We start from the raw sequence: 18,716 nt of genomic DNA, 5'->3' as shown, positions 1-18,716 counted from the left end.
GCAGGAAGCATTCAAAGCCAACTTCTTGTCCAGGCCATGAATTTGGATGACAAAATGCTCCTGGATGTGTGGATCCGCCATTCCCTGAGGAGTCTCTGCCCCACTTAACCAAGTGCACCTTTACCACAAAGTGCACCATGCCCCCAAAAAAGGGGCTTGAGCCAGAAGGGAGCAGGGCAAGAAATTGTTCTCGGTAGCGTACAAGGGAGCAGGACAAACTGGCCACGGAGATATCTTGTATTTGTTGTTCTGAGGGCTCCCCAGCTTTCTCCACTCCTTCCCCAGCCCCAAAGACGGGGACGGGCTGCACACACACGCGGGCACGCATGCGCGCACACACACCCACACACGGCTTTATTGGTTTGTTTTTTTTTCTTTTTCTTAGCAAAAAAATAAAAATTTATTGTCCTCTAAAAAAAAAAAAAATCCATCCTGCCCTTGGAAACTGTGACACAGATTGAGTTCTTTTCAGCCCCACATGCAAATTCATTCTGCCAAGAAAAGAGTCTAAACCAGGTTTCCGACAGCCAAAACACATATTTACAGAGTACGAGAGAACGACAGCTGAAATCACAGTTCTATACATGGAATCAACAACACGTTTTACACACCACCGATCACCATTCTGCCAACTTCTACACGGACTTGGGGCGCTTCTGCCCAGTGCCCTTCCTCCCGGGGAAAGCGAGGAAGAGACTGGGCAAGAATTGCCACGAGAAATACTGCAGTGTGTATTATTATTTTTTTTTTAAACTCATACTGTACTTATTTTGTTTTAACATTGGAAGCTACGGAGTGGGGAAGCCCCAGAAATCTCTCCGACGCAGTCACTAGTTTGCAGGAATACTTCACCTTTAAAATACTAGGTTTTACATCAGTAACATCTACATTGCTGTTGGCCATCACTCCAGGGATTATTATAAATCTGGAGGAAAACACTGGTAATATTTTTCCTTCTTAGATGGGGGGGAAAGGGGAGAGAGAGGATTCGGAGGCTGGTGGAACAGCAAAGAATTACTGAGTCCATTCAGCATTAAAGGCTTCCTCACACGGTAAGGAATTCTCTTCATTGTCTCAGCTGCACAAGCCTTGCAAGTGGCTCAGGTTCAGCTTCAGAGATGTATGGAAAGGATAAAACCCTTCGGTATGGGAACAGCTGCAGTGGCTGCCTTCTGGGGAAGGCGAATTAAGGGAAAGGAGCTCCAGCTCTGAGACCTGCCCCAGGCCCTCCGGTGCCAGTGGCACCGGGCTACGGCATCGAAGGCTGGGTGGGACCTGAAAGCGGTCCTGGTAGCCCAAAGTGATGCTCACCAACGTTCTTCAGCTCTTGGCTATCCTCTACAGCTAGCTCCTTGCTTTTGGTAGCTATCTACCCAGGATTTTGTTGTCTCAAGCCATCTGCTTCTATATTGTTTCTCTATAATAAAGTGAAAGCGTATTGACCTTTAGGATACTGCGGTTTCACAAGCCAGTTAAAGACTCCCTTTCCCCAGCTCTCAGCCGAGAAGTGTCCGACCTGCACAGTTAGTCACCGAGGTCAATTGTGAGGCTCCCAAAAACGCGGGGAGAAAAACATCATTGCCCAGCAAGGAGCCTGTGACAGGGCAGGATGCGGCTGCGCTCAGGGCTGCTCGGGGGCAGCCAGCTGGGGGGGGGGCTCAGCAAGAAGCCTCGGGGACCACTTGGGGACCACCACTTCGCTTCGAGGCGTGACAGCCAAAAAAAAATACAAAGTCACCTTGGTTCTGATGTATTACTGCGTGTCCTGTAACTGGGAGTTCCTGCTTCAGAAAGAAGCTCGACAGTACGTTACACGGGCTGTACATATTAGCACCAGGTTTATTTTTTTACAAGTCTCTTTTTTACACCGCGCAGAAGCTGACCACAGACTCTTGAAGCCTTGAAGGCAGTGCTGCGATTGTGGTTAATCCTGCCTGCCTGGGGCCGGCGGTAACAACTGCTGGAGTGGGCGAGAAACGCTGCCTTCCCCCCCCCCCCTGCTCTCACCTCGCTCAGGTATGAAATGTTGGCCCCCCAAAATAGTCACAAAATACACAACGATGAAGTTCTCTTTCCCAGCTGCTGCCTAAGAAAATAATTCACATTTCAGATACTTCTTGATTTGGAAAGCAGCAAACAAATTGATAGAAACCTAAATTGAAGAGGTGTTTCTTGAAGCACCAGAGGAAAGAGAAACAGCCTACGGGCTTGTGCTAAGAGTGCTGAGACAGGCTGGGGCGGTGGCGAGGGAAGGGGACGCGAGGTCCCGGGGCTAGTGCTAACTCCTTGTCACTGCTCTGCCACGAGCACAGCGTGGCAACAGAAAGTTAAAATTTAAGGGCCACAACTAGGGAAATTTTGAATTCTTTGGTCCTTCAGGATAAGTTTTAAAACAGAGTAACTGTTTTACTGAAAAGGAAAAAAAAATAAAAATGCTTTCTCTGGTCTGGAATGGTTCTCGTAGCCCTCTGGGTCCCCCCAGAAATGAGGGGCAAGCGTCTCGTCCCCCTGGACCCTACAGACGTGCATCACGCTGTGACTGGCAGTCACACTGCGACAGAGCTGCAAACAGAGGACAAGCTTCATCTGAAGAGAGGGGAGAATGCGAAGAGCCCTTGGGACTCAGCTCAAGTCACACAGGTGGTGCTAGTTCTGGAACGAGAGGGCTGTCCGAAGACAGCATCACCCTGAAGAGGCCCCCAGGAGGCAGGAGAGCAGAGAAACCACCACGCTAACAAAAAGTAAGCGTTACAAACCAAGAGCCAAAACAGGCTGGTGAGCTCTGGCTCTTATAAATATTAAAGACCTGATTCAAGAGTTTATTTCCTATGATTTAAGTTAGTTACAAAAACTTTAGTTTGTTTGTTTTTTTTTTTTTTCTTTTATCTTCATTGGGCTTTTTCTTTCTCCCGCAACTTTTATCCCTCCCTCCCCCCGCTTTTTTTTCCCCTAAAAAAAGAAATGTTCACATATTTTAATAAAAGGTCTTTCCTTAAGATCAGACCAAGGCAGATGTGCTGCCCCATGGCACAGACATTCAAAGGCTATAACCAAACAACATAGCCACAATATTCACCCAACAGTGTCTCTCCATTAAAAAAAAAAATTAAAAAACTGATGCTAGTTACAATAAAATACACATGGAAAAAAAAAAAAAGCATTTTTACCAAAAAAAAAAAAAGAACGAGTTAATGGGAAAACATAAAAAAAAAGAACTACACAGAGCTGCACTTAAGAGATCATCTGGGAATGCATATTAACCCCTTCCATATGAAGGAAAGGTGGAATTATGGAAGCAAACCTAATTATGTCTTTGCATTAAAATATGAAGCTTTCTGAGAGGCTCCAGTAACAATTCAGTTGTTCCTACAACAACAGTGGGCTGCTGGAGGTTCCAGTGCTTTTCCAGGTCAGGGAGGGGTAGCACAGGACGCATCCCTGTGCAAAATAAAAATATTTAATCAACTGAGTGGCCTTCTAGTTGAGATCCCAGCAGGTTACTGCAATCCACCCGATGTAAAAATTTAATGTACATGCTGGTAAAGAAAGTCACAGGAAGCTCAGCTGCTGGACAGGTCTAAGCTGGTGGCGTTTCTTTTCCCTAGAAAGGAGCTGCACTGGACAGTGTGGTGTGTATTGGACTGGTCTGTGGGATTTCTTTCTTTGCTTTTGTAAAATGATCCAAGAGAATAAATTCACTGTGGACAGATACAAAGAGAATCCTAAGAAGGAGAAAGTCCCTGAGCTCCTCTGCAGATGATGTATGGGGCCAAAGGGCCGAAAACAAACAGCAGGGCTGAGATGCCAGTTAGAGCTGTGCAAGGGTGGTGGAAAGTCATGTGCTCAGGAAAGGAGTCTGAAATAGGAGGAAGGAGAGGACTGGAAAACCCTGCAACAACACCTTGCTTGCATTGAGGAAAAGGGAGTGCATTCCTCTGATGGGAGATGCTTCTTTCTGCTCCCACATGATGAGTTTAGCATCCCTGCCAGCACACAGCACTGGAGGTGGGCACCCAGCCGCATGCAGCAGGCTTCCACATTACTACTATGTCACCAGTACACAGAGAGACTGGTTGATGAGTTATTCTAAGGAAATATCTGAAATTGAAGTCTTTTTCCTTTCTATCTCCTTGCTCTGTAAGATAATAACTAACACAGGAAGCACCTCCACAGGGCACTGTTAGACTAACTAGCTTCAGAGTTTCTAAACAGCGACACTTCCTTACGTACATAAGAACGGTGACTGCATTTATAAGCTTAAGTGGTGATACGTGTCCTGTTTTGTGCCACAGTGATGAGCTGCTGAGGGCAGGAAGAAGCATCTCCACCTAGGAGCAAAAGGCGAGGAATTTGCACTCTCCTCCAGCTCCACTTTCAAGCAGGAATAGAACTATCAGCGGTTTGTTCCATGCTGGGCTTTCTCCGTCACCACTGGCAGACGTGATTCCTGGCTTGATGGCTTCTGAACTTAGAAGCCCACAATTCATCCTCGAGGTGCTGAAACAGGCAACACCCACTCTGTTCAAAAAAAGCGTCCTTAAACTATCTGGAATTGTTTCATGCGTTTCAGCAGTGACTATGAAAGAGGTCTCTGTGGCTAAAAGGAAAATCAATCTGGTTTGAAACGCTAAAAATCCTCTAGACAGCCCCCACACAAAGGGGTGCCTGGAGAGAACTAACTTGTGCATCCGTACTCCTTTCATGAAGGGCTTTAGCTGGCACAAGGGCAATACTTCTAAGGCTGCTGAAACCTGCAGCATTAGCTGTATCAGCAATGATTACTGGTCACTGAATTTGGGGGCCTGGCTTGCTCTAGGTACAATATATTTTTCCCCTTTTTTTTTTTTTCTTTTCATATAAATATACAAAGAGTGTAAAAAATTTTTAAAAAGCGAACTTTGCTGTTTTAAATGACAGACAAAGTTTCTGCACATTCAGAGATCGGCAATGTGAGGCCCACCAGGCAGGGACCCAGCGGAGCTTCCATCAGGGAGGACGGCTTTAACCAAGCTGGGTCAGTGAAAGAGCAGGAAGACCGAAGACATGAAAAAAGTCGTTTCAATCCACCTCGATCCTCCCCATGATCTCAACTCTTCCTCTGGAAAGCACGTGGAAGCCCCTCTTGCCCACTCTAAATCCTTCTGGAAATAGTCAAAAATTTGTTATCACCTAAATAGAAAAGAGGAGAAACACAGACTCTTTGCAAATGGCCCTTTGATCTGTATTAAAAACAGCTCTCAAAGTTCCTCAAGAGTTAGAATTAGTGGGGCACGGGTGAGGGGCAGTTTAGATACGGGTTGTAAAATATTAAAAAGTGCTCTGCAACTAATTTTTGTTTTATGTGGGTATGTGCGTGTGTGTGCATATATATACATACACAAACATGCACATACACACACATATATACATATATATATCTACACATACATATATATATGTACACATACATATATATGTACGTATGTATAAAGTTAAAAAGTTCTATACGATATGATTAGAACAAGCGTCCTTGGAAGGTCACGACTGGAGAGAATGGGGCCTGTTGGGATGGCAGATGGGACACTCGCCCTCCTCGGCGCACGTTTCACACAGCACTGCGTGTTGGCACGGTAACACCACCCGGTTCTCTTCCTGACACTTAAGGCATTTCACTGACTGCATCTGAAATACTGCCTGCAAGAGATGGGGACAGGGCAAAACGTAAGCATCAAAACGAGAAAACAGAAGGGCTCCAGCCCCGTGCTACACAGTTTGGGGACCAGCAAGGAGGCAGCAGAGGACAGACTTGCAGCTGTCCATCCATTTGTCTTCTGAAGCAAAAGCAAAGCAGCACAGCATGGTGTCCTTTAGGACCTTTAGGATCACAGCAGCTTTGATCGACTGAAACTCTGTACTTTAGGTACAGAGAAGAGGCAGATGTTTTCCTTTAAGGTGGCTAGAACTCACTTTTGCTACCTCCACATAGAATTGCTTCGTTAGGCTGCTGATTTCTGACTGTATTAATGAAAAGAAAAAGAGCTGCTATCTGTAGGAATGGAGGCAACAAGGCCCTGCTCTGCAAATCCCTGGCACTCACCTTATCGACTTTCTCCAGGTTTGCCCGCAACTGTTTCTGAAGGGTGTAAAGTGAAGAGAGCGAGAGAGCTTCCAGGTCAGAGAAGGAGCGCAGAAACTGAGGGTCCTGGCCTGTGTGGATCCTCTCCAGCTCCTCCTGCAGTTTCTTCACTTGCAGCTCCAAGGCTTCCCTCTGCTCCCGAGCCAGTTCACATTCCATGTTAGCTGTGTTGGCGCGATCATTTGCTTCCTCTGCCTCCTTTTTCCAAGCATCACAAGCCTACGAATTCCAACAAAGAGAGTAACAGCAGTTTGAAAACTCTGTCAGCATCCAGGAGAGAATCCTAGGCAAAAATACTCATTTTTTCTACATGCTCCTCACCAGGAGTGTATTCTGTCTAATCTGCCCTGTTCCCAAATTCCCAAACATCCTTGGAGCTCCACTTCAGAGTGCTGCCCATTCTGGGTACCCCATCCAGTTGGGCTGCAGGCTACAGATTTGGTTTAGGCAGCAAAGGGGATGAAATTTGCATAACATTAAATTGTCACGGATCTAAGTCAATTGCCAGTCTAAGAGACTGCCAAGCACTTCAGTGCATCTGTTATGACACCTGGCCTTGCACTTGCAGCATCTGAACACATAAAACAAATCGCTTCGGTCTCTCCAAAGGGGGGAGAAAGAATAAGAACACTTAAGACAATCTGCTGGTAAAACCTGCAGCTTTCCTCATCACCTCAGCCTCTGGTAAGCTCCTGTTTAAAGGCTGATACCCTCCTACTCCCTTACCCTCCTTAATCTCGCTTCTCAGGAGTTGCCCAAGTACCTGCTTGGCTTGTTTCCAAGACTCTTCCCACTGCTTTATTGTGCCGTTGGCTTCATCCAGTTCTTGTCGTAGTCGTGCCAGCTCCGCAGCACCTGGACCTGACAGAAATGCAGGTGAGGTACTGGGCGAAAAACTCCCCGAAGCAAAGTGTTCCCATATGCTGCTGTTCATCCCATTTAAACCTGTTTCACAGGGAAATAGAGAGGGTTATGTCACAGGTGCTGGCAATTCCCCCATTTCCTCCCTACCCCTGTGAAGTCCAGGATTCAAAAATGTGTATATAGGAATGAGAAGATTTATTTCATCCCCAGGACCCAGAGAGGGACTTTATAGGGGAAGTTTCACACCAGTAGGCCTCTTTTATAATATACAGAAAATCCAAGGAACAGATGAAGCAATTTTTGAACCAGGTGGTTTTTAGAAGCATTGACTTTACAGTCAAATTGACTACCAGCTTGAATCCCCCTTCTCATAGAGAACTGACTATACCCTAAGAAAATATGTGTAGGGCCTTTACTTCTCTTTTTGTCTCCTCAGCTTGGAACTTTTCTGAGTCTCACTTCCCAGACGACCAGACTAAAACGCTCCAATGTCACTACTGTCTGTGTATGCAAGGATCAGAACTGGAAAGCCCTGTTTCTAAAGGAAGAAGTGGAAGCAGCAGTATGCACATCAGCTTCATCCCTTGCAGAGTTGTAGCATGCAATCAGTGACTGGCACCATGGAAAGATCAACTAGCCACTTCCTTATTTTAGCATGTTCAAATCATTCCTCTCTTCAGGAAGAACTTCAAGGCTTGGGAGACAAAGCAACAGAAAATCAGCTGTAAACAAAGCTGGCTCTTTAGGCTGACGCCAGCCTCGGAGTCTTGGCTGCCTCTAAGGTTTGTACTCTTTTAATGACAAAAAATATGTTCACTCAAAATAAGAATCCACAGTTTGTACTCAGGGGAGAACTGGTAGGAAAAGCTCATCTCCAGACGGAGCTGAGCGCTATGGCCTCATACGCACAGACACCCCCCAGCCTGACGTAGGAGTTGTTTTTATTTACTGGTGCTTACCACTGGGTGAGGACACTCCTAAATCTCATTGCAACTGATAACTGTGATCTTCCAGAAGCCAAACTGACTGTGTTTGCAAGCAAGCCCTAGGGCCAACAGCCTCTCACTGAAAACTAACACAACTTACGTCCCATTTAGTGCCAGCCAAGACACAAACAGCCTCGAGGGAGCAGCTGAAAACCAGTAACTTGTCTTGACTATGGGCTTAGCTGCATAAACAAGTCATTTAGCAGAGCAGCAAGGGCTCTTCACTGGCTCAAGCCACTTACCATTGATCCATTTCAGCTGCTCAGAAGTGCACTCATTTGAGAGCAAGAAGTTTTAGTGCAACCCCAACTCACATTTTGCTTTTAAAACTCTGGCTCACTTGAAAGGGAGGCTAGCACTACGCAGGATGCTGGCAAGCCACAAATTCTGCCATAACGCTACCCAAACTAATCTCATTGTTTCTTTTTACTCCCTCTTTCCACCTGCTGCTCTCACTACACACCTAAAATATGAAGTCCCTGTAGTCACAAATGCCTTCTCTGCACACACAGCATTTAGCACAGTGGGAACCAGCCCAGGACTACGTATTTTCAACTAAACAGCAATACCTACAAGCAATAACTACACATCAACTTGCATGCATTCAGTGAGTCACATGGAACAGATTCCAGAGCTCCAACTGCCAGGTTATAATTTTAAAAACCTTATCAAAACCTTGGCAAAAATGTTTTTGTTGCATTCCAAGAAAATATCTTATTTTTCTTGAAAACAAAATATTTGAATGCATTTGAAAAAATCCTGCATTTCTTTGGTTTTATATTTGTCCTGACTACGCCTATTTTACACAAATAAACTGCTTAATAACTCATTTTTTCCTGAAATTAAAAGCAGACCTTATTAGCAAGTTTCCCTTCTCTTACTGAAACTGGAACGAACAGCCAGCCTCAACACTAATTAATAGCAGAGATGCCCTCTGATGTGTCTTTTCTTATTACTGTGATTGTAAAAGCTGTTAAAGCAAAATAGCAATCACAAGGCCTGGGAGCGTGGCTTTGGCCTGTGCAAACAAGGGATGCAGTTACACAGAGAAGTGCATGCAACAGTAGATTACAACATAATAAAATGGTTAAGTGTTTTTAAGATGGATATTAGAGATTCAAGTGTATATAAAATCGAAGCATTGACTTCTACATCAATAGAAGGAACTATTATTTAAAAACAGAAATCAGCAGAGCAAGTGTCACTGTAGCCTTAAGCATAAACATTTCTCAAGGTAACCCAACATATGCATAATTAAATGGATTTGTTCCCTCAGTTCCCAGTTCTGCCCAATACAGCTGAAGCTCCAAAGTAACCTCTGTTCCCTTCCCTTCACATTCCCTCATACAGGAAACGGATCCTCGAGAGAGGGGAAAGAAAAAGGAGCAAAGGGGACATAGCTGGACAAGTACAATGAACTAAGCTGGCTTTATAGCTCCCAAAAGCCAACCTATCCTAGGAGCAGTCCCAACAGCAAACTGCAATCCCCACCTCAAACAAAACTGAGGAACCAACTCTGAGTTTTATATAAAAGTAAAGTCTCAGCACAGCAGTAGGGGTTTGAAAGGACAAAGCTCTTTTTCCCAAACGGTATCATCAGAGCAAGGCCCTTTTTCTCAGTCCGGAAACATGAGGAACAGAGGGAATTGCTCCTTTTCTCTCGAGTTATTAGGTGATTTTTGGAAAAGCAGCTTTAGTACTGTTGCTCTTCTCACGGGAAGAAGAGCCATAAATGGCAGCAGTGAAATAACACATTAAAATCAAAGCTAACTTAAAAGGAAATACTTACATGGCACAGAAAGGCATGTACATGGGACACACACACTGTGCATTTACCTAATGATCCATGAGAAGCTGATGTCCCCAGGAATGTGTTTTCTGATTGGCTTAAGTGTCCCTGGGGCTGATGGAGGAAATGCGATGAGAGGCTGACCGGTGGAGAAGGAGAGGCAGAGTGAAAGGAGGCAGAGCTTCCAAGGGAGCCGGGGATATTTACAGGAGCAGAACTCTGCAGCAAACTCCCACCTGGACAAAGAACACACAGAGAATGGCTATGTATGACTGTGAAGTACGGGCCAGGGCACAGCGCAGGAGTTCAGAGCAGAAGGCGTTAGCTTCCCTCTCTCCTAAGCCCCTGAGGATCCCCTCCACTTCTCACCGTGTTGGATTCCCCCTCTAAGCCTTAAGGAGGAGCACTGAAGCTGCTGTCCCACGAGCCACGTAGGTTAAGACCCTCCAGAGTTCAACGGATTACTTCCTTTCATTGGCCAAAGCAACGAAAGGTTTTCTGAGCAAGCTTCAGTCCCTGTCAGTCTAGAGAAGATGAATTTGGTATCTGGTGAAACACTTCGTAACGGAAAATTCACTTTTACAGCACGTTCCTCTACCTTTAATGCTTCTAAACAACCTGTAATAAGAAGACTATCACACTGGGCCAGGTCACGACCTGAACTACTGAAAATCGGTGACTAGCTTTAGACCTATGTGAGTGCTTGGATCTACCAGTAATTAAAAATAATCAAACGAACAAAAACCTAACCTCCAAAGATACCACACTTCCCTTACACAAGAGGTCAGTCTGCCTGCCACGCACAGACCGAGGAAGATCCCAGCCCTGCTCCTCACTCTCTTCTGATCTTCCTTCTTAGAAGACCACCAGAAAACACCGAGACCCGACGGAAAAAGAGGGAAAAGTGTGGAGGATCTCCAAGCCCTGCAGATGGGTAGTGGCAGAAGCAGGGCTACCAGCAGACATGCACAATAAGCTCTCTGACCGGACTCTTATTTTTGGCAGGGCAGTGGAAGTGATATTCTTTAGGGTTCCTTCCACACCTCTATACAGCTCCAGGCAGAGCAGCTCCCTTGGAAACCTTCGGACAATGAAAGTTAGCTCCAAATCAAAACCTGTCTTACAGAACAAGGGTAACCAGAAACTACAGGCACTTCTAAAAAGCTAGGAGACGTTTCATTTTCCTCTGGACACTCCCTAGAGACAGGTAGAAGAGGCCTCAGCCTACCTCCAAGCCTTAAAGATGAGACAGACACTACAGGAATCAAACCAGCAGGCCGTGATGACTGACAGATGGATAGCATTACCAGGTCACTGAGTTTCCTGTTACTACTACGGAGAGTTTTCTGCTCGAGATGCAAATCGTTACACTTTGGCTTGGTTTTAAAGGTATCAAATACCTTCTAGAGTCTACTTACATACTTGGAAATAAATAAATAAATAAAATCAAGTCCCATTCAGTCTCAAGAAACATCCCCAGGACACCTGGGCCCAATGGCAAGAACTCAGCCCTGCTAGTCAATAAGGGCAAGCTTTCCCTTGAAAGATGCTCAGCGGTTGCCAGAGTTTGTTATAATGGCTGTTTTAACCAACGGTATTTTAGGACTGGTTTTAGAGCTTGGTTGGGCTGGCTCCACTGAGGTGACTGGGCAACACTGCTTGGCAGAAGATAAAGAAAGCTCTGTTGCTTTCATGTACCTATCATGATGCCACTCGTGTGGGGCACTGTGCTGCTGTCAAATGTCTTCTCCAGGGCAGCCACTCCGAATTCATTCAGGTCCAGGTCATCCAAGGCAGACTCTGCCAGACACAGAGGTACCAATTATGTTATAAAGGACCAACAACTTCAAGAGATAGGATGGCCCAAAGAGCCTACATGCAGAGGAGCCTTCGTTCTCTGTTTGCCAGTCTGCACTGCCCTACTCTCCATCCTGTGCAATGCTGCTGTAAAACAGTTTGGCAGAAGTGTCATGGGCAGCTTTTCAGTTCAGGTTCTTTTACCTGATCTGATTTCTTTGTCTCAAAGCATTCCCAAACGTTATATTAAAAAAAAAAAAAAAAAAAAAAAAAAAAGTCTGATGAAATAACAGCAGTTCCCATAAGTCTTCCCCAAATAGCTCTTCCAAGTCTGTCCATAACACGCAGTAACGCTGGCTTATGACATGTCTGGGTCTGGCTTGTGCTTTGTCCCTACTTCGTTGAAGAGCCACTTGGAAAAGGAATACCAGCAGAAGGGAACACTTCAAAAACATCTCTGAGGTTCAACGATAAGACAAAATAAAGAAAGCTTATGAATGCCTGCAAATGTTATATCTACTTGAACATGCCTCATCACTAACCTTGATCAATAATAGTTCCATCCCACACATGCCCACTCATTTCTATTACTGTTTTTAACAAACGAATGAGATCACCTCAGAAATGTTAGATCAAAAAACAGGTGACCAAAAAAGGTGTATCTATCTAAAAGGAGTGATTCCCCGCTACGAACTCTCCCGTTCTCTTTTATCTTACAGCCTTTGTCCCACAACCTGTGAAGGGCAAGTCCTTGCCAGCTACCTGGTGGCGGCCCTTCCTATAAAATTGTCGTTTAGAATATGGGGTCGTAGCTGTGGGAAAACGTCTTGATGATTTCCTGCCTGCTCCAAACTTTTTTTTTTTTGTCACTTTGACAAACCTAAAACTAAAGCCCTTTACACCACCTGACGTTCTGGATAAACGGCACAGAGGCCTTTGGCCTGCTGTTGGTCCTCTAGGTGAATTTCACCTCTAATAACCTGCAGAAAACATCAGATGCGTCCTAGTCACAGAAAAAGCCTACAGGCTCAGGAGTCTGCCCACACTGACACAGATGAAAAATTGGAGTTCACTGGAACACCCACGCTAATCCCAGTTCTCGTACCTGGTGATTCACGTCTGAGGAAGCCCTACTAATGTAAGTGAAAATGGCAAAGTTACCTATGACGGACTCAACGGTGTCACTGGTTGGGTAGAAAGGAAGGGCATTGGCATTCATGCCTGGTATGCTGCTGGTGCCAGCAGGGCTTGGTGGTGTTGCAGCCAGACTGGAGGTGATACTGGAGGAGATGCTGGATGTCAGCGGGCTCCCCACTGGGAGAATACCCAGTATGTCCTGAAACAAGAGTTTTGAAAAAGGAAAGAGGTACAAAATAAGACGTCTGTGTAGAAAAATCCCTTCAACAACATGCAGGAACGAGCCAATGATCAGCAACAAACCTGCTCCTGGCTGCTTCCAACCTGACAGATGGTTGGTGCTACTACTGGGCTGGGGGTGGGGGAGAGATTAACAGCTTTTCTTTAATTTCTGCTGACTTTTTTTTTTTTTTTTTTTTCCCTCCAGTATTACAAACAGCCTTCAGGCTGCCCTGAATTAACTCTTGTAACCCACAGGTTGCATGCAATCATAGGCACGGGTCACATAATCACTCATTCAGACTTAGTTCAGCACATGACTTAGAACCTGATATTAAATTCTCTTTGCTGAATCCTTGAACTGAGATGACTCCAAAGAACCATTCCAGCTCTATTTTCTGTAATTTGGAGACATTCTCTGACACTGCTGTGTCCAGGCCAATGAATTTGTCCTGAACTGACACAGGCCGAGCCATTCTCAAATAACCCCTCCAGCAAATAACCCCATCTTCATAAAATAATCCCTTGAGCTGAGCATCCCTCATGGTGTCTGGGCTATAATTTGCTCCCTGCAGAGTGGTCTGCATCTACAGAGATCTCGTGTCCTCATTTGTGGTAGTGTGAGCACTAAGCTAGGTTCAGAGCCTTGCCAGTAGTGCCATACCTGTTTGGGTTGTAACAAAGGTTGCTCCTGGCTCCTGTGTTCCAGTGAATGGGACTTCATTTTTGCTTGCTACAGTAAATAAACAAACAAACAAAAAGATAAGCAGAGGGATTAGCAGCAAAATTAAAAATGGCTGAGCACTGGCTTTGAAGAGGCCATGGGAAACAGTCCCCTCCTCTCTTACAGCCTTACATTCACAGCAGGAGAGCACAGCAAACTGAGAACACCCCAACTAATCTGCTTTCTATATATCAAGACATCACCCTCAGGGTTATGCACAGACTTGTCACCATTACATAGGCCTTCAGCGTTGCTACAGTCTCTGCTGGCACAAAGGACATCTTAAGAAACTAGACCAAACATGACTTATTTTGCCTTGCTATAAATAGCTCATCAGCCCTACTAGTATCTAAAACAAATAAATAAATAAAAATAGAGCAGTGAGAAATACACTATAATTTTAAATTATGTAACTGTTTTGCAGCTTTGGGAAAATAAAATATGCAGATGCTCACTTCCCTCAAACTTTTCAAGCTCCCAGCTAGGTTTGCACGGTTTGTAGAAGAACGGAACAGATGTAGTATTACAGAGAACATCATTTTATGGGGAAGGATCTGGATAATCTCTTCAAATTCCTTTAATTTGTCATGAACAAAAATAAAGAGATAACTGGCCAATTTTAAAAGCAAAACCATCTAAAACTATTTTTAAAAAATCCCTCCCCCATCCCTTAAAACAGAGGCTTCAGAGCTATAAAACACGACTGAGGTCAATGCTGGCTGGAATTGCAAAATTGCATGAATGCCAACATATATTTAGATTTCCACTATCCAGCCTGAAAAAATCAGCGTAAGGACCTCGCAGCACCATGTCCTTAACAGATTTCAGCCCTCTTGACATAGACATAGTCGATTCTGAGCTACAACAACCAGAGCAGGGAAGGAAGTGGTCTCATGAGCCCGTCCGTGTATAACGATCTGGTCTGCAGCCTGTGCTCTGCTCCTCCCATGCTGCTACGTGTGCAATAGCAAGGCACAGGGGGATCAACTCGCACCCTTTGTGCACGGAAAGGGGGCTAAACAACTGCTTGGAGTCAGGTCTGCTTGTTTACCAACCTCCTCCAGCCCTCTCCATCTGAATCAGAGCCGTGGTCCGGGCATAAAGTCTGCTCACTCGTTTTTATCATGAGCGCAGGCAGCCACCATCTCTGCAGGGGCGTTTCAAGCACGATGCACAACAGCAGGGCACGAGACGCCACGCTGACCTGAGTGATACGCCGTGACTTTCTGGTTTAGACAGCCTCATGGAAAAGATAAATGATTGCTGGGAAGGTATGACATAACCAGACAGGCGAAAGAGAAGCAGAAGAATTCGTCCCTTGTTTTACAGGATTAAATCATTTTCTCTACTTGACTGTACGCCTATGGCGGGGGGAGTAGTCAAAGCCTGGCAAACAGGCAGCTGAGATACGGCTGCAGAGATCCTTCTGCAGCAGGTACCGTTCTCTCATGCTTCTCTGAACAACCTACAGCGTGTTTACATACAGCAAAACTGCTCCTGAACCGCTCCCAGGCTTGTCTTCCTTTGTGCGCCCTGGATGCGCTACATTCGTGCATCTGTGTGTGTCTGATAACACGCCTGCTAGATTATCCAGCACATCCCTACCCTGCTTGACACTCAGCTGAACACAAGATGTGCTATCGACAGACGTCAGCAGCTGAAGTGAAGGCACAGATGCAGCTGTACCCCCCTCACTGGAGGCTTCCTGCCAGTGTGGCTGGCTCTGGTGCTGCTAAGTCTTACTGGAAGCTTTTTTATTTCCCTCCTTTAAATAAAAGAAAAAGTGAGCACATTTCTGAGTTTGTCCCAGTTCTCACCGCCTTGCATTCATCAAGCAACATGAGTGTAAAAAATGGAGCAAACCAATTGTGACCACTAAGCCAGTCTCCTTTAGCTCTGACTAACATAAAAAAGGGCCGTACATCAACACAGGAATTCAAAGGGCACGCTGAAATTCTCCAGCTCACGTTGTTGCAGTCAGGAAAGAAAAACAGAGGGCATAAATTATGAATGAAACTGAATGTTGTATGACCAGTACGGAACAAGCCTGCTGGACGCTGTGTCAGGACACAGAAACACCTCTTGGTCGTGGCACACAACTCCTCCCAGCGCAGCCAGCATTTTCCAGCTTGCTAAATCTTTTGGGACTTCGGAAAAGTATTTTTAGCCCTAAGTGCTGGCTCAGTCTTACCACAAGCGATGTGGAATCTATTAACACATTTTTCATTCTAATAAGATAGAAGTTATTTGTACTAAGACGACCAAGGAAAAAATTACAACCCGACTGCAGGGCTGAGCCAGAGCGTCTCTTACATTTCCAAATATGAGTGAACAAAGTTAAGTGCCTAATTATTGGCCTAATTTACAGCATACACGAGGATCTCCGGTGCCCACTGCAGCCAAAGGGAATTACAGAAGATAAAGTAATTATAGATTGAAACAAAATTAAATCGGGACACTTATGAGACACCTAATTTTGTCTTTAGAAGCCCAGCATAAGGCAACTGTGATTACTTCTGTCTCTGTGTTAACAGGCATTTATTCCAGTCATTTAACACAGTTTTTTACTTAATTAAAGCCACATGAATAAGAAGCTACCTGAATACAGTATCTTTGTAGCACAGCCTGGACCTCAGACATAAATGCTCATCGTCTGGCCCTCTTTTTAAAGGCTCCATTCAAGCTCCATCCTCTTTCTCCTTGGCTTAGGCTTGCTGCCCATTTTCTCCAAAGCTGGGCCTCCCTGGCACCCTGCCTCTGCTGGCAGGAAACAGGGGTTCTCTCGGTCCTTCAGCTTTGGGTTCACTCCTCCTTTGCAGCAGAGGCAACAGAACGAGCACATGTTTCTCCTTTTGTTTCTGCACAACTGCTACAAGCTGTTGTGCCCACAAGTAGTGCCAGGATCACAGCATGCTCTGCACTTTACCCCCAAAGATGCGTTGCATCAATTTGCCATTTCCTAAGCCACATGGCACGTTAAGCCAAACAATGGAAGCATTTACAAGAAAGCCTACACGTATATAGCTTAATCTGTAAGTGTCACTAAATCATTTTAATTCAACTAAGCAGTCCTCAAGACTGGTCCTACTGCAAAGATTGATCATATTTTCCCAAAGTTGGAAAAATAAATACAAGAAAACCCACAGTCTGCTTCTAAATTCAACTACTTTCTGCAGGATCTTGTTTGGACAGGATATTTCCACTGTTTTCTCACAGCAGTGCAATACTAACACAGCAATAAGCTTATTAGGACTAGCTTCTCAATATTACAGACAAGAGTTTAAGTGAAGCCAGGCTGAGAAAAGTATTTCTTCTTATCTCTGTTTTCGAGAAACATAGACTTTTTTTTTTTAAGTTAGTTTGTAGGAAACATTTCTGCAGGCAGCTCTTCATAAAAGTAGCTAATCCCTCCTCTGGGTTGGACACGGCTGACTTGGACTGGATGGTGCAGAGAAAATAGTTAACTGTAACATCAAGAAAGGAAATTCACAGAAAGAAGTTGTCTGTGGAAAAGCTAACGTGGCAGAAGACATGGAAGAGATTGGGGCTTAGGGAGCTGTTTGTACAAGGCGTGACATCAAGAAGGAGACAACTAAGGAAGCAGCTAGGCAAGACTGGGAAATCCAAAAGGGATAAGAGGGAATGTCATTAGAGATGTGGGTTGGATAAGAGATCTTCAAACGAAAATGAGGAATTTAAATTTATGACAGAAGCCAAGGAGAAGAGAGCATCAAGGATCAGAAGAATACAGCCATAGAAGCAAGAGACAACTAACATGGCATTTTTGACACATCAGGGAAATGAATGCTGAAAACAGAAGATAAAACAAGTTATGGAGATGAAGGTTAGAGTTCAGAGTGAGAACAGAGAAGGAAGGATGAGTTGCCGTAAGACAATATAGCAAAAAAGAAACTAACTCTTGGCAAGGGCTTAAATATGAAAACAGAAGGAGCAAGAAGTGATATGTGGGAAGATTGCCAGGGTCAAGACAGGACAGAAGTCGTCATGGATTATGGAAACAAGCTGCAGCTGAACTTCTACAAACTGAGTGCGTGATGACAGCTAACCAGACAGGAACAGATGTAAGATGGAAGAGACTGGAACAGACACTGAAAGCAACAGCACAGGTCTGAGAACTGCTACTGAGAATAGTGCTTTCTCCTTTTGTTCCTTGAAAATTAAAAGTACATTCAATCTAAACCAGGCAATTTCTCAATCTTCTTCATCCCCCCAACTCTTCCAGCCAGCGTTTCCTACTAACCTGGCATTTGAAACTCTTCAAATACTCGGCCCCCACCTGATCTTCTCGCTCAAACCCCGGTGCTTTCTTGTAGCTGCCGGCTGCTGTTACTGAATCTGGAGGAAAACCAATGCTCTCCAAGCTGTGTGGCTTTCCAATTGCGCCAGGAGGAGACCCACATATATTAGATGGGCTTCCGAGACTGCTGTTCCTACAAAGAATCTAATAGAAGGAACAAGAGTCAGAAAAGTACAGCAGCACCAAGTCGAAGAAGAAAAGCATCGCAGGGAACAGCTCAATCACTTCTTTGTGGGCATTAATTTTACTGACAGTCAACACAAGCATACAGGCTTCCAGTAAACAGGAGCTAAAAAACAAGGAAAAGCTCCCATAGATACTGGATATACACAGTCCCACAGTTATGGTTTTATTGCCAACACTTTGTACTGGAGTGCAATCTTATAAAAGCCAACCTACAGCTCTAAAAACATTTACTCTGAGGCCTTAGATGTGACAGTTTCCAAACCGGACCAAAACCCTCCTCACTTTCCTTAGACAGTTGTGTGATATGGATCCTATCTGAGCTCTGAGAAGTAGTGTGAAACCTGGAAAGGTATTATGGCAGTCAGAACAACCAAGAATATTTAAGCTATATGTAATGCTGCATTTTTTGTTTTTCAGTTGGAAATCTGGAAGTTTTAATGCAGACACTACTCAAGTATCAACAGCTGCATTAAAAAAGGGATTTCCAAATTCTGTTCTTTGGACTGTAATCAGGGATCACAACCACATGCAACAAGTCTAGTTTTGCACTGGAGATGAAGCCACAGACAGCAGCAAAGGAG

At 44.8% G+C, this 18,716-nt stretch overlaps 1 protein-coding gene across 7 annotated transcripts in view; it reads right to left on the bottom strand.

Annotated features, from left to right (window-relative positions):
- Positions 1–517: 517 nt before the first annotated feature.
- UNK (unk zinc finger) overlaps positions 518–18,716 on the bottom strand; it is a 44,472-nt gene continuing 26,273 nt past the window's right edge. For 2 of the 7 annotated variants that reach the window (XM_084492089.1, XM_084492091.1), the window contains 8 exons: positions 17,893–18,093; positions 13,572–13,640; positions 12,713–12,887; positions 11,453–11,554; positions 9,802–9,990; positions 6,879–7,060; positions 6,077–6,334; positions 518–5,673 (listed from right to left, as the gene is read on the bottom strand). In XM_084492089.1, coding sequence (XP_084348215.1) covers positions 5,518–5,673; positions 6,077–6,334; positions 6,879–7,060; positions 9,802–9,990; positions 11,453–11,554; positions 12,713–12,887; positions 13,572–13,640; positions 17,893–18,093 — 1,332 coding nt within the window. In that variant the 3' untranslated portion in view covers positions 518–5,517. The remainder of the gene's footprint in view (positions 5,674–6,076; positions 6,335–6,878; positions 7,061–9,801; positions 9,991–11,452; positions 11,555–12,712; positions 12,888–13,571; positions 13,641–17,892; positions 18,094–18,716) is intronic. The other 5 variants (XM_084492092.1, XM_084492090.1, XM_084492094.1 and 2 more) reach the window with 5 other exon arrangements.

This window comes from Aythya ferina (genome assembly GCF_964211825.1).
Source record: "Aythya ferina genome assembly, chromosome: 18".
Classification (NCBI taxonomy): domain Eukaryota; kingdom Metazoa; phylum Chordata; class Aves; order Anseriformes; family Anatidae; genus Aythya; species Aythya ferina.
Note: the sequence above shows the minus strand (reverse complement) of the source record. Positions and strands in the feature narration are given on the sequence as shown.